Source organism: Macaca fascicularis, chromosome 3 (assembly GCF_037993035.2).
Source record: "Macaca fascicularis isolate 582-1 chromosome 3, T2T-MFA8v1.1".
Classification (NCBI taxonomy): Eukaryota; Metazoa; Chordata; class Mammalia; order Primates; family Cercopithecidae; genus Macaca; species Macaca fascicularis.
Window position 1 is genome coordinate 200,196,157 of NC_088377.1, and position 25,245 is coordinate 200,221,401.

At 43.9% G+C, this 25,245-nt stretch overlaps 1 protein-coding gene across 21 annotated transcripts in view; it reads left to right on the plus strand.

Annotated features, from left to right (window-relative positions):
* DYNC2I1 (dynein 2 intermediate chain 1) overlaps window positions 1-25,245 on the plus strand; it is a 131,330-nt gene that overhangs the window by 100,968 nt on the left and 5,117 nt on the right. For 19 of the 21 annotated variants that reach the window (XR_012433144.1, XR_012433145.1, XR_012433146.1 and 16 more), the window contains 8 exons: window positions 548-710; window positions 3,196-3,309; window positions 3,411-3,472; window positions 3,999-4,050; window positions 7,965-8,025; window positions 11,517-11,616; window positions 11,806-11,937; window positions 24,138-24,361. Coding sequence is in view for 16 of the 21 variants with exons in the window: in XM_074036491.1 (XP_073892592.1) it covers window positions 548-710; window positions 3,196-3,309; window positions 3,411-3,472; window positions 3,999-4,050; window positions 7,965-8,025; window positions 11,517-11,616; window positions 11,806-11,937; window positions 24,138-24,361 (908 nt within the window). In the remaining 5 variants the exon portion in view is untranslated. Of the gene's footprint in view, window positions 1-547; window positions 711-3,195; window positions 3,310-3,410; window positions 3,473-3,998; window positions 4,051-7,964; window positions 8,026-11,516; window positions 11,617-11,805; window positions 11,938-24,137; window positions 24,362-25,245 lie in introns of those variants that run through there. The other 2 variants (XR_006696648.3, XM_074036497.1) reach the window with 2 other exon arrangements.

The following is a 25,245-nucleotide window of genomic DNA, read 5'->3' on the forward strand; positions in this document are numbered from 1 at the left end:
CTTCCGGAGGCTTCCCATTCACCGCCTAGGAGGCTGGCACTGAGGCTTGAGGACTGTGCAGTGAGGGGTCGGGGCTGCCTCTCTATGTTTGGGAAAATGTGCATTTGTATTTTCCTAGTTATGTATTACCTGGCCTCAAAACCATTGATTTCCACAAAAATTGTAGAAAAACTGTTGAAATTGTAACTTTTGTAATACAAGATGTAAGTAAAACGGTGCAGGATGGAACTGCTACTTTTTTGAGGTTCAGCTGATTGGGTTGAGTGGATGGGCTCCTGGCAGGCTTTGTGTGACCAGATGAGTGTCAGCACCTTGCATTTGTGATCATAACAAGCCTACGGGGTTGGTTTCTCATCCCTGTTATTTCAGGAACCTGACAAGCCACCTTTTATTTCTGTGTGGGAGTTCACGTTCTGCTTACCATGTCCTGCACGTGACTCCCGTGCAAAGTGAAACATGGTCAGACACCTCACTCAGTAAATGCAGCTTCTGTGAGCATGCTTCTCATATTCTTCAGTCATTGGCTTTCTGTGCATTTGTCTTTTAGGTGACGTGTTGCTGCTTGAGCCCATTCAAAGCATTTTTACTGTTTGCCGGAACAGCGCATGGCTCAGTCGTCGTCTGGGATTTGAGAGAAGACTCAAGGTTGCATCACTCTATGAAGCTGAGCGATGGTTTCTGGACATTCCGGACGGCCACGTTTTCCACTGGTCAGTGTCATCCACCTGCCAATTGTGTGTCTTCTAAAAAAGCCACACAGATTTGAGGAACAAAGCTTTACATGAATTTGCATTTACTTATTCACATTGTCTCAGAGGATGGGGTCTGACTCATGGGCAAAAGAGGCATTTGACAAATATAAAAAACAAAAATCAATTCTAATCATGATTATGCAGTGGCCAAGAATGACTCGAATTTCCTTTCTTATTAAATTTATGGATTCCAAAAAATCCTCAATGATATTACCTTTAGTTTTAAAGTAGCTTGAGGCATCTTGGCACGTGTGTCCTCCAGGACAAAGGTAACTCACACTCACGTGAGCAAAGCCAGTCACCCTGAGTGCTGCCTGGAACCAGCACAGTTGGGCCTCCCTGAGCCTCGGCTTGACTCGGGTGGACGTTCATACCACGCCGTGCCCAGACACCACAGCAGGCACCCGGCATAAGTGTTTCCTATGTTCTGGGACTCGTCCTGGTGCGTAGCGTACATCGTCTCATTTAATTCCCCTGAGAGTCCTGAGTCCCAGCTCCACGGGAAGATGCAGCATTCGTCTGAGGTCACGCTGACCACATGGCGGGGCCTGCCCTCGGACCCCATGCCACGCCCTGCACCACCTCTTCCCGTAGGGGCTGGGGTGCTGTGGACTGAAGGTACAGGCCAAGCTCATCACTCACCCCTCTGTGTGGCTTTCTTATCGTAGATATGTTGCGTGTCTGTCTGTGTTTGACATGTGTATCTGTACATTGTACATAAGAGAGGCACTTTTTAAATTCCCCAACCATGAATTGTGCCCCTCTGTGTGGGGCAATATTACACTGTTAAGACTGTTTGAATTTACAGGTAACTTTTGGGTTGCGATGCTATTTTAAAAGATATCTTTTAAATAAATAATCTTCGCCTTTTCTAACTGCTGCTGCTATTACTAAAAAGTTTTTGAATGCAGCACCATTTTCAAAAACAGTAAACCTCTAGACTATACATACAAATAAATTATTCCATTAAAATGCATCCTTCTTTTTTTTTTTGAGATGGGTCTGGCTCTGTAGCCCAGGCTGGAATACAGTGGTGCGATCTTAGCTCACTGCAATTTCTGCCTCCTGGGTTCAAGCGATTCTCCTGCCTCAGCCTCCTGAGTATCTGGAATTACAGGTGCCCACCACCAATGCCTGGCTCATTTGTTTATTTTTAGTAGAGACGGGGTTTCTCCATGTTGGTCAGGCTGGTCTTGAACTCCTGACTTCAGGTGATCTGCCCGCCTCGGCCTCCCAAAGTGCTGGGATTACAGGCATAAACCACCACGCCTGGCCTTGTCTTTGAAATATTATCAATAAAACCTACAAAGTTTTAAATAAACTCTCAGTAGTGAGGAGCTGTGGAACTTCTGATTCAGACCATGAGTCAGAGGAACCAAATTCTCGCCCGAGAGACCAGCCCTTTCCTCAGTCAAGCCATCAGCGCTTCATCTGGGTCCTTTCCCTTAAACACCCTATAATTTCTTCTTAATTTCTGAGATGATTTTGTCTTTTTCTTCAGTTTTTTTCCCGAGTTCAATCCCAATTCTCATTTCATTTCTTGCTTTCTTGGGTCCAATTCTGTTCTTGATTTCTGATTCCCGGTGTTTTTTTCTTGTTTGTTGTTTTGATATGTTTCTAGATGCCCTTTGAGGAGACGTGATTCCATTTGGAACGTTGAGTTTTGTGTCTTTTGCCTTGTGCTTGTTTTTAGGAGGGAGAATTTTCATCAGCTGAAATGCTTTGATTACATTTTTTTCTGTTTTCTTCTTATAGTAGCTTTCTATGGAGTTTGGCTTTTTTCTGCTCATAGGCATTCCGTAGATGGATGTTTTAAGTCAGTGAGCTTTGCTTTGTTGATTCGTGACAGGTATCTTTTTAGTGGGCATTGTGCCTTAAGGTGGTAGGTGGAGTGGGTTTGCCGTTCCTTTGGTTTTGCAAACGCCTGGATTTCCCTCTTCTGGCAGTTGTCGGGTGTGTGTGGAGGTCACCTCCCTTTCCTGGTCACATTCCCCTTCCCATGAGCCATGCTGCTCCGACCTCCTCTGCCTCCCAGCTCCTTCCCCTCAGTTGCTTGAGTGACCCCCAGGATCTGGCCTCGCAGAGACTCTCTCTGTCTGAGTTTTCTTTCGGGCTGTGTGGCATGCTGTCTTTGGGTGGTGGGCTTTAGCTTTCTTCCTGCCCTCCAGACCCGTAGACCCACAGGGCCAGTGAGCTCTGTGGGAACTGACGCTTTCTTACTGGAGAGCGGGGGCTGGGGCCCCTGTGTCCTAGGAATGTGAAAGTTGTGGTCCTGTGTCAGTCGTATGTGGTCCATGTTGGTCCTGGGGTGTTTTGGGAAGATGTGTGGAGAGAGTCAGATTTGTGAGACCCAGAAGCACCTCATGTTTGTCCATGTGTGATGCCAGCTACATTTCTGCAACTTATTACTTACACGTGGGTGCTGTGGGATTTTGAACTCCAGATGGAATCCTTACCTCAGTAAACCACCAAAGCCCTCTGCAAGCAGTAGAACCTATCTCGACGTCCGTCCACAAAAAGCAGAGCTTTGTGCTTTCGCCCTTTTCGACTCAGGAAGGTACGTGATTCTTCACTTTCTTAAAATTCTTAATCACTAGTTGTGAAATATGGTTTCCTTATGTAAAGCCATTTCTTTCTTTTTGTTTCTGTTTTCATCAGAAATGTCAGGTTTGTCCTTCCACATCGCTTCCTTGGATGAGAGTGGGGTTCTCAATGTGTGGGTGAGTAGTGGTCCGGGCCAGGCACATGCGGGGCCTGAGTGAGGTGGTCTGGGTGGAGGTGGCGCCTGAATGGCGCAGGGGGCAAGGCCCAATTAGCTATAGTGGGAAATGGAGAGCAAGACGGCTTACTGGTCCTGAGCAGAAGGGATGCAGAAGGTCACACATGGCAAGTTTGGGGCCCTTTCATGACAGCGAAATAGGAATTGCACACAGGGCTTTGGGAACGTGGAATGAAAGTGGGAAGGGAACAAAATGTTAGGGCCCAGGTCACACTGGATTGGCTTGTCCTGGAGGATGCGCCAAGACTGTTGATTAAGTCACCAAGTGAAGAGAACACGAGGAGATCAAAGCAAAGGAGTCAGCTTGTAGAGCATTAGTTCTGAGGCTAAAGATCAGTGTCTTTTTCTGGAGCAGTTACGTTGTAGTACCTAATATAGCACTCCATCTTAATTAGAGCTATGCTTTGCTTAGGTTGTGTCAGAATTATAAAATGTATCAATATTCATTTTCAATGTTCTATTTTTAGGTGGTTGTTGAATTACCAAAGGCAGACATCGCAGGTTCAGTAAGTGATTTAGGTAACTATTAAGTAAAAAAATGAATTTTAGTGTTTTCTAAAATGAATAGAGATTAGAGGCACTGATAAGTATGGCCAGGCACAGTGGCTCACGCCTGCTGGGAGAGGCTGAGGCAGGAAGATCGCTTGAGCCCAGGAGTTTGAGACCAGCCTGGGCCACATAGCAAGACTCCGTCTGTACCAAAAAATTCAAAAATTGGCTGGGCGTGGTGGTGCACACCTGTAGTCCCAGCTGCTTGGTAGGCTAAAGCGGGAGGATTGCCTAGGAGATTGAGGCTGCAGTGAGCCATGATCTTGCCACTGCACTCCAGCCTGCGTGATGGAATGAGACCTTGTTTCTCTGTTTAAAAAAAAAAATACCAATAACTGCTTTGAAAAATACAAATTACTACCTGAAAAATGAAAATTAAAGTTGTATGTCATATAACCGTATCAACTGTTGAACAGGTGTCTCAATTAACTAGAATAATCAAAAAAAATTTTTTTTTTGAGACAGAGTCTTGCTCTGTCGCCCAGGCTGGTACAGTGGTGTGATCTGGGCTCACTGCAATCTCTGCCTCCTGGGTTCAAGCAGTTCTCCTGCCTCAACCTCCCAAGTAGCTGGGACTACAGGTGTGCACCACCAGGCCTGGCTAATTTTTGTATTTTTAGTAGAGACAGGGTTTCACCATGTTGGTCAGGCTGGTCTCAAACTCCTGACTTCAGGTGATCCACTGCCTTGGCCTCCCAAAGTGCTGGGATTACAGGCGTGAGCCACCACATCCAGCCTCTGAGTGAATGTTTTGATTTTAGTAGGATTTAATGAGTTCTGTTTACAACTGAGTACCATTCAGTTCTGTCAGACAAGTCCAGGACAGCCGTGTTCTGCAGCTGTTTCCTACATATTTCAGGTGTCCGAGTCTTTCAGTGCGCATTCATTTTGGGGCTTCTTCCTTTCAGTTTTGGATTCACAACCCCAGGGCGTATCAGGAACACTGGATGCTGCCCCTGAGGGCCGTTAGACTGGATCCCAGGATGGCAAAGGTCCCCGGGTCTGGGCAGAGCAGAAGCGACTTGAAGCAAAGCTAACAGCACCTCTCACAGCTGGCTGCTCTTGATGCTATGGAGTACGATTTTCAGTTCCAGAAAGGGCTCAGAAGTGATGGAGTAATTCAGTCCTGTTGTGTTCTGTGGTTGAGATTAGCCCATGTTTTGATCTCAACTTCCTTCTCACCTCATTGGCTTCCCACCACGCAGTTTGTAATGATGAGCTCCCCTTCCACCTTGCTTGTATCGGGGTGTTTTCCCGTGTAGATCTGGCAAAAAATAATATGAATGAGACCGGCTTTGTTCCTAACCTCTTGAGATTCGGGAAGAGGGCGCTTTGGCCCTTGGAGCAAATGCTGTGTGCTCTGTATTCACATGTCTGTGGTGGCCCTTACGAATTGACTCTTGATTCTGACTTCAGTAAAAATAAGACAATCGTGGCGTTCATTTCACTGGTAGATGCTTTAGAGGTGGAATCACCATGTTTCTCAATGTGTTCTTCATGCGGCACCCTCTGCTCATGGAACCATTCTGCTCTGTGTTGTCCACTCCAGGCTGCCCCTAGAATCCCGGAGCGTCAGAGCTAGGGAGCCTGGCAGGGGTCCTGGTGCCTCCTTCTCAATGCACACAGGTCACGGGGTGGGTTAGTGATGGGGTGAGACCCACACAGTCGGTCTCAGCACCAGCCCCCCTTCACACCCAGGGTTCTGCCCCAAATGCCCAGAACTCTTTTTTTTTTTTTTTTGAGGCGGAGTCTCGCTCTGTCGCCCGGGCTGGAGTGCAGTGGCCGGATCTCAGCTCACTGCAAGCTCCGCCTCCCGAGTTTACGCCATTCTCCTGCCTCAGCCTCCCGAGTAGCTGGGACTACAGGCGCAGCCACCTCGCCCGGCTAGTTTTTTTTTTTTGTATTTTTTGGTAGAGACGGGGTTTCACCGTGTTAGCCAGGATGGTTTCGATCTCCTGACCTCGTGACCCACCCGTCTCGGCCTCCCAAAGTGCTGGGATTACAGGCTTGAGCCACCGCGCCTGGCCTGATGCCCAGAACTCTTGTGACTTTGAGAGTTCGCCTTGAGGCTGGTTGTACCATTAACTTGTTATGTGATCAAGGTATTTGTCAAACAATTACGGATGGTACTGAGGAGATCATTTCTGTCCATAGTCAGGTGATAATCTGGCTATGGAGACAAAATCATTTTGCATAAAAAGTATTTGCATACAAATGTTTTGTAGTACATGATAATCATATAAAGAATATCCTGGAGGGTGAGTATTTCATTTAAAAATATTGCTGTATAGAAACACCCTTTCTTCACTGAACCACTTACCAAAATTGCTACCATGTTCCAGCCTTGCCTTTAGGAAGGGAGGACGTTCAGACCAGCCCGTTGTTCACGGTGGCTGCCAGCTCTTTGTGTAGGCGTTGGATGAGTGGCTGTTGGAGAGCTCAAGTCTCAGAAGGAGGCAGCCAGCATCTTTTTATGAAGTGTTCTCTGCATAAGCGAGGTCCAGTCCTAGGTGCTAGGAGACCTGGGCGAAGACCCCAGTCCGGGAGAGAGCGACTGGCGGTGGACTTCCTGGAGCGGAGGCCCAGCAATAGGGCCCGGCCAGAAAGGCTGCTCGTGGGCAGTGGCGTGTAGGGGCCAGTGGGAAGGCCTGGCCAGAAAGACTGCCCATGGGTGGTGGTGTGTAGGGGCCCAGCTGGAAAGGGCCTGACCAGAAAGGCTGCCCGTGGGCAATGGTGTGTAGGGGCCCAGCTGGAAAGGGCCTGGCCAGAAAGGCTGCCCGTGGGCAATGGTGTGTAGGGGCCCAGCTGGAAAGGGCCTGGCCAGAAAGGCTGCCTGTGGGCAATGGTGTGTAGGGGCCCAGCTGGAAAGGGCCTGGCCAGAAAGGCTGCCTATGGGCTGTGGCATGTAGGGGCCAGTGGGAGGGCCCGGCCAGAAAAGCTGCCCATGGCCGGTGGTGTGGGAGCCGAGATGCCAGGTGGGGGGTGTGCCGGGAAGCTACACATTTGTGAATGGCAGCGTTGACCCTTCTTCACTGTGGTTGTGACTGGCAGGAGATACACAGCAGCTACAGGGACCCGGCCCAGCTGCAGATTGGGTTTATTTCTATCTGCTTTTAATTCACCTGCCCCCAGAGTTCTAGGCAATGCCTTACCCAGAATTTGGGTTTTAACATCCATAGATTTCAAATTTTTCTCCTTGCGGTAGTTTTAGAGAAAAAGTGATATTGGGAGCAGACATAGGAGGCAAAACCAGTGGATGGCCAAGGAGCCAGAGCTGTAGCCATGAATGCTTTCAGGGAAGGAAAAGAAAAGCAGTCAGGCCTCAGAGCCGTGGCTCTGTGTTGTTTGAGAAGGAAGCTGGAGAAGCTGCTGGAACAAAGAGTGAGGCCAGATGCAGTTGGCTGAGGAGCCACTCTGCCTTCTGTACGTTCTCCCCGGAGACCAGCAGATTTCTGAGTCTCTGGGATGGTGGAAGGAGAGGTCCTGCAACTTTCCTGTAGGCGTTGGAGCCTCGGTAGACATTCACAGGGCAACGTTTGCTGCTGTGATCTAAGGCTTGTTTAGTGTATGTACATTCATACGCATGTACGGATTGCTTACCGCCCTTATTTTATCAGATCTAAAGATATAAAGGCTCTCAGATCATGGTTCTACAATCTTTCTTCCCATAAGACTTTGAACTGCGAATTCTGGATTCTTCTCCTAAGGGAGTATACATGAACCTCACCCAGAGGACGGAAGGGATGCTGTGTATTGATTTGCATTTGATGTTATTTCGTAACACAGATATTTAGGCAATGAAAAATGATTCCAGGCAACTATAACTAGATTTTGATTTAGCTTCTATTGAAAGGTGCATTGATTTTGGTTCATCTTTTTTTTAGGCCTGATGCCTGGAGGGAGGGTCAAGCTGGTACATAGTGCTCTGATCCAGTTGGGTGACAGGTAAGATGTGAGGGAAAACACTTCACTATTTCACAAAGACCTAGAAGGAAAATAACACTGGGGAATTGCATATATGGTAAATGGCGAGCTTTTGCGATGAAGACGTCCATTTTCTCACATTGTTTTTTTTACTGTTTTATTAGTCTATTATTTTTATTTTTCTATTTTTTTGAGATGGAGTTTCGCTCTTGTTGCCCTGGCTGGAGTGCAGTGGCGCAATCTCGGCTCACTGCAACCTCTGCCTCCCTGGTTCAAGCGATTCTCCTGCCTCAGCCTCCTGAGTAGCTGGGATTACAGGTGCCCGCCACCATGCCTGGCTAATTTTTGTATTTTTAGTAGAGACGGGGTTTCATCATACTGATCAGGCTGGTCTCAAACTCCTGACCTCAGGTGATGGACGCGCCTCGGCCTCCCAAAGTGCTGGAATTACAGGTATGAGCCACCACACCTGGCCTTGTTAGTCTATTATTAATGAGTGAATGTAATAGATGCAGCTTCCAGGTGTAGAGCTAACATTTTGTCTTTAAGTAGAGGTTATTTTCTGTCTTTTAAATTGGTCCTATTTAACTATTCTTCAGTTTTCATGCCGCCCCAAACTTAAAAGTTTCAGGAACCGGAAACATTGATAAAAAGTTTTATTCAGAGATTTAGATTTCTGCTTTTACTCACATAACTTAATATGACATAAAAATTCTTCACAAATGTATAAATATTGTTTGTGGTATTTATATATTTTATGTTAATTTATTTCTTAAAGTATCTCTTATCGTTTACTGCACTCAGGGGTCAACTATCAACATGTGAATTACCCTTGAAAAATTTTTGGGCCTGGTTCTTCCTAATCAGAAAACCTGTGGGTTGTGTTAATGAATTCATGCATGCTTGGAGACTTTAAATCAACTACAGTTGTAATTAGTAATTACAACTAATTATGAAAGAGAGTTATATTTTAAAAAGTCATTTACTGTATTGCAGAGCCAAACGTACATGGTTCCTGAGCGAGCCCCTGACCCCTGCAGCTTCTGCAGTTCCCCTGTTGAGTTTCTTTACGACTTTTTATCTCTGCTAGGGTCCTTACCGCTTTATACTGTGTGTTGTATTTATCTTTAATTATCAGCTTCTCCTGTACTTAACTGCACACACACTCTTTGAAGGAAAGTGTGTAATGTGTCCGACGTTTGGGTTTTTTCATATCCCAAAACTCTTAGCAGTGTCTTCCTGAGATCCACGCATAATAAATGTTCCCTCAGACTCTGCTCAACCAACCATATTGAGCTTATTCTGTGTGCCAGGCTTTGTAGCACTAGTGGGGAGCATCTTCCCTGAAGGTGCTCCGAGAAGGAGGCAGACGAGTAAACGTTATGTGATTGCAGCGGGGGCTCCCTGCTTTCCCAGGAAGAAGGCTCTGCAGTGGAGTTCAGAGTGAGGATACTTCTCAGGGAGTTCCTTGGGCTCACTGCCTGGGAAAGGGTGGGGAGGAGGCAGAATGGAGCTGAGCTGTGAGGCAGGCCCCACAGCCGATTCCCCAGGACTCGGGAGTTCTGAGCTGGAATGGCCTCCCAGAATCATGTGGCCGGGCCTTTATACCCCATATCCCGTCAGTCACTGAGCATGAGTGTGCCCGGGAGGTCATTGCCTGCGGGGAAGCAGGTCCCGCGGCTCTGCCTGCACCACCCCTGCAGCTGGGCCCCGTCCACTAGGGTCATCGTGCAGAGGACGAAGTGTGGTGTCAGGATGTGCACAGGGCTTGTGGGAGCTCAAAGGATGGAGGCAGCTTAGGGGATGGAGTGCAATGGGGACATCTTAAGGAGTCAAAGACTGAGATGGAGTTAGATGGTCAGAGGGAGCAGCACCTGGGGGTGCCCAGAGGCACGTTTGGAGCTGTCAGTGGGTCTGATGTTGAGGGAGACAGGTGAGGCAGGCCCTAACGAGTCTGTCTGCTGTGCTAAAGGGTGTGGACATTAGTGTAAAGGTGGTCACGAGCCATTGCAGGATGTTGAGCCGAGGAGTAGTGCATCTTGTCTGTGATGTAGATGGGTCGGTGTGGTAGCGGTGTAAGTTGGGAACAGAGGAAGGGAGGCTGGAGTCAGGGAGAGCCGTTAGGTGGCTTCTGGAGTGACTGACGTGAACTACCAGGATCTGAACAAAGGCAGCATCACAGGTATAGAGGCTAAAGGGGTAGAACTTTAAAAACCCAGCAGCTCATCGATTATAGGAGCGGTGGGAGGGAGGAGCCTAGATTGGCCTCTGGCTCCACCAGCATGTCTGGTTGGTGACTGGGCACCATTTGCTAGGTGAGAATAAGAGTGGGGAGGGATGGGAGCAGCCCAGTGTGGTCCAGTGAGGACAGGCTGAGCTTGTGGTGCCCGTGGAGATGCCCAGGAACAAGGGGCCTCCATAACAGAAACCCCAGATGGAGGTAAGGATTTGAGAGTCATCAACTAAGAGGTGACATTTGCAGTCCTGAGTGTGGACAGAAAGAGAACATTGGAAAGGAGGCTGATAGCACGGCCACATGCTGACTTTGATGATGTGGGTGTGGCAGATGGAGCAATTGTGGGCATCTCTCTGTTACAAATACATAGGCCATATAAAGGAAAAAATTAAGTATAGTTTTTAAAAGGAAAGGAAAATCTCTAAATGCCATAAACAGGAGAGAGCTTAAAGTTAGTGTCATAAGCTTTTGAGCTGCTGTGTGATTGCTTGGAGGCTGGATGTGAAGCCCAGGCTATCTCAGACCTTCTGAGCTGTCTCTGGGGCTTGAGCCCATGCAGAAACAGGTGATGCATTGGGTTTGCCTGAGGCAAGGAGGTAGAACTGAGACCCCTGCACAGGACTTTCAAACTCACTGCTCCTGCAGTGATAGGGAAATTCAGAAAGCCTCACCACAGCCAAGAGAAGACAGAGGAGCTTGGAAGAGCTTGAAGTCCTAAGCTGAGTGTATGTATGGCAACCTACAAGCTGAGATGTTAACATCACAGTTCTAGACCAGTGGCCTCAGTGGGTTCATAGTTAAAGTAGACACAAAACCTCCTGGTGGGTAAAGATAGTTTGCAAGTGGGGGCTCACAGGATTCTCATGAGAAGCAGTCTGCTGCAGATGAGTTCACAACTACAAGCATGAAGAAACAGTGTACCTTGGTGCAAAAAGTAGGAGTCACACACTTAAGAACTTGAGACAGTTGTACAATCTAAAAGACATTTCTAGAAATGAAACTGTTATCTCTGAAATTTACAACCAAGTGAATGGTTACATAGCCGATTAGATATAGCTGAAGAAAGAATTAGTGAACAGAAGGATAAATCTGAAAAAACTATCAAGAGTGTAGTAGCAGAAAAAAATGGAAACAAAGAGTGGCTAAACCAGAGGAATGTGACATGGCCTGTTATATATCGAATGATGTATTGTAGTGCAAATGAGTGCTGATACCATCTTATTTTTAAACTTTGAAAATAATCCATCTGTTCGTCTTTGTTACTTTATTTTTTCAGTCTTTCCCATAAAGATATTGAATTTTTGGGGACTATACAAACACTGAATGTTAAATTTCTGCCTTCAGACCCTAATCACTTCATTGTTGGCACAGACATGGTGAGTAGTATTTTAAATTTAATTCTATTACTCATTTTCCTTCTTTTCCTGAGTTACCTGATAAATATCTTGATTTAGGATTAACTTACTCTTTGCTTTTATAAAGTTTAAATTGTTTGAGGAACAGTAACTGTATCCAATCTCGTATCTAATGCACTTCTTAGTCACTCTTGGGCTTCTTTTTCACAGGGTCTCATAAGCCATGGCACAAGACAAGATTTGAGAGTGGCTCCCAAACTATTCAAACCTCAGCAACGTGGTATAAGGCCAGTAAAAGTTAATGTCATTGATTTTTCACCATTTGGAGAACCAATATTTTTGGTAAGAAAGTTTGTTTTTTAAAGCACCAATTCTTTTTTTCTTTTTTTGAGATAGGGTCTTGCTCTGTCATCTATGCTGGAGTGCAGTGGTGTGATCGTAGCTCACTGCAGCCTTGAACTCCTGGGCTCAAGTGACCCTCCCACCTCAGCCTCCCAAGTAGCTGGGACCACAGGTGCATGCCACTACACCTGGCTGATTAAAAAATACATATTTTTTTGTAGAGACGAGGTCTCCCTGGGTTGCCTAGGCTTACCAATTCTTTTTAATGATACTCTGCCTATTTGGGCAGCGTAACACTTGCAGTTGATCCACTGGAAAATTTTAAAAGTTGATCATTTACTAGACCACTAATTGATCATTTATGGGGTGTTAGTGGTTTAGAAAGGAGAAACATGAAATTAATAACAAAGTTTAAAAACAAAACCTATGTAGAAATTAAACTCTCAAGTAATATTTGGTTCAATTACAAGCTAGTTAGAATTTAACAGAAGAATATCAAATACCAAAACCTATGCTACAGCCAAAAATGTGAAGAAATTCTTAGTGTGAGAATTTTTGCCTGTGTTCTTTTACTGTTTAACACAATAGAAATAAATTGTTCAGAGTCTTTAACCTGAAAGTCCAGGGATGGCCATCGGGAGGGCAGCAATCCCCGCACTGCACTCATGCTGCAGGAAATGTGTGTGCGGGTGCGAGCTGCTCACTCTCTTTCCTTCCAGGGCCTGGTGTCTGCCCAGCTCACCCTAGTCACAATTGTCCTGTAGACTCCAAGGTCAGTTTATGGGTTGGTTGGGGTAAGATAGGACAGAAGGCAAAATATTAAACAACTTTATACATGATTAAATGTGATAGTTAAGAGTTATACAATAGTCAAGGCATTAAATTATAGCTCAGATATCTCCTTCTCTCACTAGTATTTACAAATTTCCCTGTACTTGAGATTGAGGGGAAAGATTGTTACTTATTCACACTATTCTTATAGTACTTAAAACATTATAAATTATGTTTATATGTCAGTCACATAAACTGTAAGGTTGTTGAGGGTGGAGATGGTATTTCATGTATCTTTGTATTTCCAAAGACAGCATTTAGCTGCTGAGTAACATCCCCCTGTGGCTGTTGAGAGCCTAGACTGTGGCCAGGCAAGGCTGGGATGTGCTGGAGGTGTGAAATACACATCAAATTTTGAAGAATTAGTGTGAATAAAAGAATGTAAAATGTCTCATTAGGCCAGGCATGGTGGCTCACGCCTGCAATCCCAGCACTTTGGGAGGCTGAGGCAGGCGGATCACCTGAGGTTGGGAGTTCGAGACCAGCCTGACCAACATGGAGAAGCCCCATCTCTACTAAAAATACAAAGTTATCTGGGCACGGTGGCTCACGCCTATAATCCCAGCACTTTGGGTGTCCCAGGCAGGTGGATCACCTGAGGTAGGGGCAAAACCCCGTCTCTACTAAAAATACAAAATTAGCCCAGCATGGTGGCACATGCCTTTATCCCAGCTACTCGGGAGGCTGAGGCAGAAGAATCACTTTAACCCAGGAGGCAGAGGTTGTGGTGAGCCGAGCTAGTGCCATAGCACTCCAGCCTGGGCAACAAAAGCGAAACTCCATCTAAAAACAAAAACAAAAAAGTCTCATTAACAATTTTGTTGTTGGCGACTTCCAGTGTAGAGCTCTTGAGCTTTTTATGACTTCTCTTCCCACAAAAAACTAAAACCAAATACATAGCACCAAGATCTTCACCAGTAAGAACTTAGAGCTCAAGTGTGAAGACAACACAGTTCCTGGGGCCACAGACAGTAGAAAAGCTCCAAGCAAATGGGAGGAGAACTCGGCTTCCATATCCACAATGTCCCTTCCCCCTTATTTGGCCTGGCACCAAGTGCATGGAAAATCTCCCCTTAACTCATGGTTTCTATCTGGAGAAAGTAAAAGTGAGGTGGACAACCAGTTTCTCTACTTTCTTGGGTGCCCTGTCCCTGCCTTGGCCCATGGAGAGCATCCCGAGTGCCCGAAGGGAGAAATACCCCTGAGGCCACCCAGAAACAAAGCTGGGAGGCGGGACTACTGTCCCCAGCCCTGGAAACTCTGCACCTCAGCCAAAGGAGGCACTCAATCGGACTGGCCACTCACAATACCATGCTCCAGAAGGTTTGTTCCACAGGTCTTCTGAACACGAACCCTGACACTGTCAGGACAAACCATTTGAGGCTTCCCTCATTTGGGACAGGCCTCCTCAATCACTAAATACAGCTAAGGTGAACCTCGTCTTAAGGTGACACCTATAGCTGAAAAGGAGGCAGCAACCTAGCAGTGAAGATTTGCTAAGTAAATATATTCAATAAAAACCAAAACAAGCTGGACAGAGAAAACTGGAATAAATTACTAATCCTGCAGTGCAAAGACACAGACATACACCCACAAGAAACAGCAGCAAACAGGGGACCATGACCTCCCCAAAAGGACAAAGCAAAAATCCAGTGACTGACCTAATGAGGCAGTGATTTGTGAGCTAAGAATTCAGAAGAGCAATTTTAAGGAAACTCTGTGATCTCCAAGACAACACAGAAAAGCAAATCAGAAATTTATCAGAGAAATTTAACAAAGAGATTGAAATAATTTAAAAATCAAACAAATCTTGGAACTGAGAAACATATTTGCTGAACTGAAGAAATTCATTATAGGCTCTCAGCAGCAGAGTAGATTAAGTAGAGGAATGAATTGTTGAACTCAAAACAGGCTATTTGAGAATACACAATCAAGCTGGGTGCAGTGACCCATGCCTGTAATCCCAGCATTTGGGAGGCCAAGGAAGGAGGATCTCTTGAGCCAGCCTGAGCAACATAGGGAGACCCTATCTCTATAAGAAAATTTAAAAATTTGCCAAGAATGGTGGCATGTGGAGGCAAATGGAGGCTGAGGCAGTAGGATCACTTGAGCCTGGAAGGCCAAGGCTGCAGTGAGCCCTCATTGTGCCATTGCCCTCCAGCCTGGGTGACAGAGCGAATGCTGTTTCTAAAAGGAAAAAAGAAAGGAAATACACAGTCAGAGGAGAAAAAAAGAACAAAAAGGAATGAAGACTACCTACAAGACAGAGAAAATAACCACAAAAGACCAAATCTAAGAATTATTGGAATTCAATAGGGAGCTAACAAGGGTTAGAAAATGGATTCCAAGAAATGATAACAAAAAACTTTCCAAAACTTCATCGGGAGGTCAATATCTAGGTATAGGAAGGTCAGCGAACATCAAACAGATTCAACCCAAATAAGATTACCACAAGGTATTTAATAATCAAACAAAAGTCAAGGAGAAAGAGAAGATCCTAAAAGCAGTGAGAGATAAGAAGCAAATAACATATAAAGGAGTTCCGGTTCATCTGGCAACAGACATCTCAGTGGAAACCATACAGGCCAGGAGGGAGGAGAGTGACATTTTCAAAGTGCTAAATGAAAAACACTGCTATCCAAGAATACTGTATCCAGCAAAACTGTCATTCAAATATGAGGGAGGGTTAAAGTCTTTCCCAGATACACAAAAGCTGAGAGAATTCACAATCCTCAGACCCATATTGCAAGAAATGCTAAAGGGAGGCTGGGCATGGTGGCTCATGCCTGTAATCACAGCACTTTGAAGGTCAAAGTGGGTGGATCACTTGAGGTCAGGAGTTTGAGACCAGCCTGGCCAACTTGATGAAATATGTCTCTATTAAAAATACAAAAATTAGCCAGATGTGATGGCAGGCTCCTGTAATCCCAGCTACTCAGGAAGCTAAGGCAGGAGAATTGTTTGAACATGGGAGGCAGAGGTTGCAGTGAGCTGAGATTGTGCCACTGCACTCCAGTCTGGGCGATAAAGTGAAACTCCGTCTCAAAAAAAAAAAAAAAAAAAAAAAAAAATGCTAAAGGGAGTTTTTCAACCTGAAAGAAAAAAAAACAAAAAAACTAACATGCAAAAAAACAAAAAACTTATCAAGGTATAAAGCCCATTCATATAATTAAATACATGGACAAACCCAGAATAGTGTAATACTGTATTTGTACAATATGCTCATAGCTCTAGTATGAAGCCCAAAAGACCTATTAAAAACAATAATAGCTATAGCAACTTCTTAAGATATAAATAATTTAAAAATATATAAATCGAGACAACTGAAAGTCAAAATGTGAGAGGGTTAGAGTTAAAGTGTAGAATTTTTTGCTTGGTGTTTCCTTTGTTTTTATTTGTTTATTTGTATTCTAAGATAAGTTTGTTCTCTCTTTAAAATAACTTGTTTTAGGGCTGGGTGCGCGGGCTTATGCCTATAATCCCAGCACTTTGGGAGACTGAGGTGGGAAGATTGCTTGAGTCTGGGAGTTCGAGACCAGCTTGGGCAACATAATGAGACCTCATCTCTGCAAAAAAACCCAAACAAATACACACAAAAAACAATCAGCTGGGTATAATGGTGCCCATGCCCACCTGTAGTCCCAGCTAGCTCCTTGGGAGGCCGACGAGGGAAGGTTGATTGAGCCTGGGAGGTCAAAGCTGCAGTGAGCTGTGATCTTGCCACTGCACTTCAGTCTAGGTCACAGAATGAGATCCCATCTCAATAATTAAGTAAATAAGCACAACACAAAAACCTGTAATAGCTTCATTCAAAACAAAAAGCAACAAAGTAGAACATACTAGAAAGAAGGAAGACAGGCAGAAAGGAGCAGAGGAAGAGAGGAGTCGTAAGCAGAAATCAGGCAACAAAATGGCAGTAGAATGTTCTCACTTAGCCATGATATCACTGAATGTAAATGGTCTCAATTCTCCAATTAAAAGGCATAGAATGGCTGAATGGATAAAGAAACAAGACCCAACTATATGCTGCCTTCAAGAAACTCACTTCTCCTATAAAGACACACTCATACTAAAAGTGAAAGGGTGGAAAAAGATATTCCATACAACTAGAAACCAAAGAAGAGCAAGAGTGGCTGTACTCATATCAAATAAATTAGACTACAAATCAAAGACTGTAAAAAATGATAAAGAGGGGTCTATATATAATGATAATGGGTCAATTTACTATATAATGATACAGGGGTCAATTCAGCAAGAGGATATAACAGTTACAAGTATCTATGTACCCAACACCAGAGCTCCCAAATATAGAAAGCAAAGTTTAATAGATCTAAAACAGAAATAGACTGTAATGCAACAATAGTAGGGTACTTCAGCACCCCACTCTCAGTAATGGACAGATTACCCAGACAGAAAATCAACAAAGAAACATCAGAGTTAAACTACACACTAGAACAGTGGTCCCCAACCTTTTTGGCACCAGGGACTGGTTTTTGTGGAAGACAATTTTTCCCCGAACCAGGGGTTTGGGGGACGGTTTCAGGATGAAACTATTCCACCTCAGATCATCAGGCATTAGATTCTCATAAGGAGACTGCAGCCTAGATCCCTAACATACACAGTTCACAATAGGATTCATGCTCCTGTGAGAATCTAGTGCTGCCACTGATCTGACAGCAGGTGGAGCTCAGGTGGTAATGCTCACTCGCCTGCTCCTCACCTCTTCCTGTGCGACTTGGTTCGTAACAGGCCGTGGTCTGGTACTGGTCCATGGCCCGGAGGTTGGGGACCCCTGCACTAGACCAAATAGGCCTAACATTTACAGAATATTCCTCTGAACTGCTGCAGAATACGCATTGTTTACACTAGCACATGAGACATCATCCAGAATACCCCATATCTTAGGCCGCAAACAAGTCCATACAAATTCAGAAGAATAGAAATCATATTGAGTATCTTTTATGATTACCATGGAATAAAACTAGAGATCAATAACAGGAGGAACCTTGGAAAATACACAAACATATGGAAATTAAACATCTTCCTGAATGTCCAGTGGGTCAATTAAGAAATTAAGAAGGAAATTTAAAAATTTATTGAAACAAATGAAAATGGGAATGCAACATATCAAAATCTATGGGATATGGCAGAAGCAGTACTAAGAGAGAAGTTTATAGTAATAAATGCCTACATCCAAAAAAGTAGAAAGACTTCAAATAAACAATGTAACAATGCATCTCAAGGAAGGAGAAAAGCAAGAACAAACCAAACTCAAAATTAGTGGAAGGAAAGAAATAGTAAAGTTCAGAGCAGAAATAAATTGAGACAAAGAAATTACAGAAAATCAATGAAGTGAAAAGTTGGGTTTTGAAAGATAAGTAAAATCAACACATTTTAGCTAGAATAACTAAGAAAAAAGAGGGAAAACCCAAATAAAATCAGAAACCGAAAAGGAGATACAACAACTGAACCCTCAGAAATACAAATAATCATTAGAGACTATTATGAACATCTGTAAGCCAACAAATTCGAAAACCTAGAAGAAATGGATAAATTCTTGGACACATGCAACCTACCAACATTGAACCATGAAGAAATAGAAAACTTCAGTAAATCAATACTGATTAATTAGATTGAAGCTGTAATAAAAAGTCTTCCATCAAGAAAAGCCCAGGACCTGATGGCCTCATTGCTGAATCCTACCAAACAATTAAAGAACTAATACCAATACTTCTCAAACTATCAAAAAAAATTGGAAACGTTCTACAAGGCCAGCATTACCCTGATGCCAAAACCAGACAAGGACACAACAGAAAATGAAAACTACAGGCCAATATCCCTGATGAGCATAGATGCAAAAATCCTTAACAAAATACTAGCAAACCAAATGCCACAAGACATTAAAAAGATCCATTCACCATGATCAAATGGGATTCATCCCAGGGATGCAAGGATGGTTCCAAATATGCAAATGAATAAATATGAGACATCACATTAACAAAATCAAAACCAAAAAGGATATCATCATTTCAGTAGATGCTGAAAAAGCATTTGATAACAGTCAGCATCCCTTTATGATAAAAGCCCTCATCAAAATAGACATAGAAGGAACATACCACAAAATATTAATAATAAAGGCTGTTTAAGACAAACCTATGGCTAGCATCTTACTGAATGGAAAAGAATTGTAAGCCTTTCCTCTAAAGGCTGGAACAAGACAACGGTGCCCACTTTTACCACTCATTCAATTAAGTACTGGAAGTCCTGGCCAGAGCAGTTAGGCGAGAGAAGGAAATAAAAAGCATCCAGACTGGAAGAAGTCGTATTAGCCTTGTTTGCAGACAGCATGACCTTTTCCTAGAAAAACCTACACTCCACCAAAACAAACAAACAAACAAACAAAACTGTTAGAACTGATACATAAATTCAGTAAAGTTGCAGGATACAAAATCAATATACAAAGATAAGTAGCATGTATATATGCCAACAGCAAACAATCTGAAAAAGAAATCAAGAAAGTAGTCTCCTTTACAGTAGCAACAAAACTGTAAAATACCTAGGAATCAATTTAACCAAAGATGTGAAAGATCTATACAAGGAAAACTGGAACTCTGATGAAAGAAATAGAAGAGGACACAAAAAATGGGAAGACATTGCATGCTCATGGATTGGCAGAATTCATATTATTAAAGTGACAGTGCTGCCCAAAGCAATTTACAGAGTCAATGCAATCCTTATCAAAATACCAATGAAATTCTTCACAAAAATAGAAAAAAAAGCTCTAATATGTATATGGAATCAATAAAGATCCTGAATAGCCAAAGCAATCCTCAGCAAAAAGAACAAAGCTGGAGGCAAAAGTAGACAGTCGAGATTACATCTTGCTAAAAGGCTTCTGAAGAGCAAAGGAAACAAAAATATTTGCAAATTATTTATCTGACATGGGATTCATAACCAGAATATATAAGAAGCTCAAATAACTCAATAGCAAAAAATAAATAATCCGATTTTAAAATGAGCAAAGGATCTGAACAGACATTTCTCAAAAGAAGACATACACATGGTCAACAGAAATATGAATAAATGCTCCACATCACTAATCACAGGAGTGCAAGTCAAAACCACAACATGACGTCACCTCACTGCAGTTAAACTGGCTCATATCAAAAAGACAGGGAGCCCTCATACACTGCTGCTGGGAATGTAAATTAGTACAGCCATTACGAAAACAGTATGGAGGTTCCTCAAAAAACTAAAAATAGAACCACCGTATTATCCGGGAATTCCACTACTGGGTATATCCACAAGAATGAAAATAAATGCATCAAAGAGATATCTGCACTCTTACATTTAGTGTGGCACTATTCACAATAGCCAAGATATGGTGTCAACCTAAGTGCCCATCAGTGGATGAATGGATAAGGAAAACGTGGTATATACACAATGGAATATTACTCAGATGTAAAAAAGAATGAAGCCCTGTCATTTGCAGCAGTGCGGATGGAGCTAGAAGCCATTATGTGAAATTAAGTAAGGCACAAAAAGACAAATACCACATGTTCTCACTCATATATAGCAGCCGAAACAGTGAATCTCATGAAGACAGAGTGTGGCATGGTGGCTACCAGAAGTCAGGAAAGCGGGGAGCTAGTGTGAATGAAAAGAAAACTAAGTATATAAATGTATTTATTACCCCAGAACTGTGCACTTAAAATTATAAAGATGGTAAATTACTGATGTATATTTTTATCTCAATAAAAAACAATAATTTTGTTGTTGATTGCATTTTGAAGTAACATTTTACCTTTTTTGTTTTTTAAATTTTTAGAGACAGGGTCTTGCTCTGTTGCCCAGGTTGGAAGTGCAGTGACATGATCATAGCTCACTACAACCTCAATCTCCCAGGCTTAAGCAGTCCTCCCACCCTCCCACCTTAGCCTTCTGAGTAGCTGGGACTACAAGTGCATGCCACCATGCCCAGCATTTTTTTTGTTTTTTGTTTGTTTGTTTGTTTGTTTTTTACTTTTTAATGTGGCTGCTGGATCTTTCTTTCTTTCTTTCTTTCTTTCTTTCTTTCTTTCTTTCTTTCTTTCTTTCTTTCTTTTTTTTTTTTTTTTTACTTTTGAGACAGGGTCTTCCTCTGTCACCCAAGCAGTGGCACGATCTCAGCTCACTACAACCTCCGCCTCCCGGGTTCAAGTCATTCTCCTGCCTTAGCCTCCTGAGTAGCTGGGATTACAGGTGTACCCCACCATACCTGGCTAATGAGAATTTTAAATTACATATGTGGTTCCTATTTGTGGTTCCCATTATATTTCTATTGCATAGTAATCTATGTGGTCCAGACCCTGCCTCTGTGACTAAAGCGTACACATTATCAGTAAATCTTATGTTTTGTGAAGATGCATGAAAGAAAGATGTTTCCAAAGGACTCGTGTATCCTGGTGTTCCTGAGTCCGGAGGCGTAGGAGCCTCCAGAGGTGTCTGGGCCGGCCCCTGGAAGGTTCTGCCCTGGCCTGTTTCTACCCTCCCAAGAGGACCTCCACCCACACACCGGAGGCACTGGGTCGCCTGCATGCATCTCAGCTTTCTGAAAAAAATAGAACCTCTGCTTTCTGAAAGTCTTATCTGCCCATGTGGAACAAATCATTTCATGTGGTTATTGGATAGAATTTTTTTTTTTTTTTTTTGAGATGGAGTCTTGCTCTGTTGCCCAGGCTGGAGTGCAGTGGTGCGATCTCGGCTCACCGCAACCTCCGACTCCCTGGTTCAAGCGATTCTCCTGCTTCAGCCTCCCAAGTAGCTGGGATTACAGGTGTGAGCCATTATGCCCAGCTAGTTTTTGTATTTTCAGTAGAGACGGGGTTTCACCACTTTGGTCAGGCTGATCTTGAACTCCTGACATTGTGGTCCACCCCCCTCGGCCTCCCAAAGTGCTGGAATTACAGGCGTAAGCCACTGCACCCAGCCTGAATGGACTTTTTTTAAAAAAGCTTTTATTCTGACACAATTTCAGGCTTACAGAGAAGTTACACGAGCAGTTCAAAGGCTTCCTGCGCACCCTCTGCAGTACCACGTGGGCTTCCTTCTCTCTGGGTGTTCGCGTATTTTCACTGTCTGAGGGGAAGTTGCAGACATGATACTCCATCCCTAAACAGTTCAGCGTGCGTTTCCTAAAAGCAAGAACATCCCCACATAGCTGTTGTAGTCACGGTCACCAGGGAGTTCACACTGGTACAAAGCTGCTATCGAATCTGTAGAGGGAGGGAGATGGCATGGATTGTCTGATAATGTCCTTTGTAAGAAAAACCATGTCCCAGTTCATGTGTCTCATTCAGTGGTTTGTCTCTTTAAACTCCCTTGATCTGGATGTCAAAGACTGAATTCCTCCGTCTTTCATGACCTTGACATTTTTGAAGGGCACAGGCCAGTTACTTTGTAGAATGTTCTTGAGCCTGAGCTTGTCTGAGGTTTCGGTCCGTCACAGACGCAGCTTTTTCGTGCTTGGCTGGAGGAGCTCAGGGTGATGTGTGTCCTTGGGAGACCCATGACGTCAGTTTGTACCATCCCACATAACACTAATTCTGACCATGTGGAACTACCGTGGTCCCACTGATGAAGTGTCTCACGGGGAGATACCCTGACACTTTGTAAACGTCTCAAAACTCCTTAGATTTTCACCACCAGTTCCGGCATCCATGGATGAATCTCGCCTGAGTTGATTATTAGGATGATTGGCAAGTAGTGATTTTCCAGCCCACCGTTAATTTTACATGTACCAGTTGGCTTTCTACTGTTGGGGAAGACTTTTCCTTTCTCTGTATATGGATGTATGTGTCTATTTATTACATGTTGTGGACACGTTGCTTTTTACTTTATTCAGTAGGTCATAATCATTTACTAGCAGTATTTATTTTGCTGCTCAAATTTTCTGGGTTAGGTCAGTGGCTGTCCTTCGAGCTGCCTCTTTATCCTTTTGATGTCATCCTGTGAGCCCTGAACCAGCCACTTCTCCTCAGAGTTCTGGCTCTTATGAGTGGTGGAAATATCTAGAAGCCAAGATCCGGGCAGTAAGAAGTGTTTGACATACTTGTGGGCCTGCTCAGAGACACAGCACACGGAATACCTGCTTTTATCTGTAAACCACATAGACAGGCATCACACCCTGTGAGTTTGCACCCTCGTCTCCAACTCCAGGCTAACAAACGGTCCCCCCAGCCTCCCTCCTCCACGGCGGTGCCTGACTCTCAGACAGTGTGTTATTAGGACGATTGATCTGGTGGATGCTTCCTGCACTTTATCCGTTCACATGCTCACTCTCGGAATACACAGAGCTCTTCGTGCCTGGGGAGATGAAGGCCACTGAGCAGCCCGTGTTCCGGGCTCTGCTTGGGCTTCGGGTATAAAGCGTGCCATTTCCTGGGGTGTTCAGAAATTGTGTGGCCTGGTTCCTGCCCCTCCTTTCTGTGTGGTTATGTTATTCATTTGGAATGTAGGTTTTTAAATTTGTTTATATTTCATTTTAGAATTTTACTCCCATTCTTGATTTTTTCTTTTTTTTTTGAAAATGGGAAAGATAAAATATATTTAGTAAAAAGAAATTAATCTTTTCTTTAAAAGCCAAAAATTTGGTCTTTTATTAAACCAGTTGTTTAATTTTATGAAAACTTCAATCCAAGGGAAGTATATAACCATATTATTGACACAAATGTATGTAGTTTTGTAAAAGGTGCCGTATTTTCATGGAGCTAATGTTAATGGCCCATGCTTGAATCACTGATACTCAACTTTGTTAAAAATAAATACGTGTTTATATATTCACTGAGTCTGCTGATTATTGGCCATTTTGGAAGAGAAACAAAGCGTGTCAGAGTCAGGTTAGTGCTCACCTTTGTAATTTTTGAGGAGAGATTCAATATAATAATTTTATGTTTGGAAAACAACAAATTAATGTTTTTGCAGTACAAACTAAAGAAAACCAATCCTCTGAAAAATTTCTCTGGCTGCTGAGATCAAGTTAAGAAAAAAGCAAAAAAGAGGCTTGGCATGATGGCTCACACCTGTACTCCCAGCACTTTGGGAGGCCAACGTAGGAGGATCACTTGAGGCCAGGAGTTCGAGACCAACTTGGGCAACATAGTGAAACCTCGTCTCTACGAACGATATAGAAGCCAGGTGTAGTGGTGCATGCATGTAGTCTCAGCTACTCAGGAGGCCGAGGCAGGAGGATTGATTGAGCCCAGGAGGTCGAGGCTGCCGTGAGCTATGATTGTGCCACTGCACTTCAGGCTGGGTGACAGAGCGAGACCTGTCTCAAAAAAAGAAAGGAAAAGACCATGCTCAGCAGTGTTCATCCTTCCTGGTCACAGGCTGGCTGTTCAGACGGAAGCATCAGGCTGCACCAGCTGAGCTCCGCGTTTCCGCTCCTGCAGTGGGACAGCAGCACGGACAGCCATGCAGTCACCGGCCTGCAGTGGTCCCCGACCAGGCCTGCCGTGTTCCTGGTGCAGGATGACACATCCAACATCTACATCTGGGACCTCCTCCAGAGCGATCTGGGTCCTGTTGCCAAACAGCATCTCTCCCCCAACAGGCAAGTGGGGAAGTTCTGGACCAGCTGTTGGTTGCAGGGGGTGCTTTGGCCACAGGTGCCACTTGTGGTCTTTCTTCTTTGATTTTTGCATGAGGCTGCTACATTTTAAGATGTGGCCATATGTAAATTTAAATAATATGTTTAGTTAAAAATTAAAAAATACTGTTTTTGAGAGCGGTGTTGGGTTCACAGAAAGTTGAGTGGAAGGCAGAGATTTCTAGCCCCTATCCCACATCCTGGCCGGAGGTACGTGAGGTGGAACCACAGACCTGCCTCCACACCACCACCACTGAGTCCACAGTTTACCTGAGGGTTCACTCTTGGATTGTGCATTTAAATAATATTTTTAAAACCACTTTAAAGTGTGATTATTTTATATTTAGCGCAAGGTAGTCTATTGGATTAATAGATTAATTGTGCAGTATTTCCCCATCATTAGTATTCTGTGAGTAAGAAATGATAGTTTGTGAGAGCTTCTTAGTTATGTTCCTTTGCCAGTCTTATGGACTGTAAGTTTGTAATGTCTGAACGAGGTACTAGGTGTTCCCCTAGTGTCTAAAGGGGGAAAAGGGGATAGCGCGTGGAATTAATGATCCACGTGACTCCACACTAAAGCCATTCCGGCCCAGGCCCCTCAAGGGGCTCCCAGCTCACAGCCAGACCAGCGCAGCCGGGGCATGCACATCAGTTCACGTGATGTCACTGATGGAATTAAGACAGACGCGCTCCCGTCGACACCACTGTTAGGTGGTTCTTTGTTGCTTTGTTCGTTTCACAGCAGAAGTGTTCACGAAAACTTTCATCATGAGGCCCTCTCCCTGGGCCCTGCTTGTCTGCTCACCTGTGTTTTTTTTCTTGAGATTTTACATTTCTTTTTAATAAAT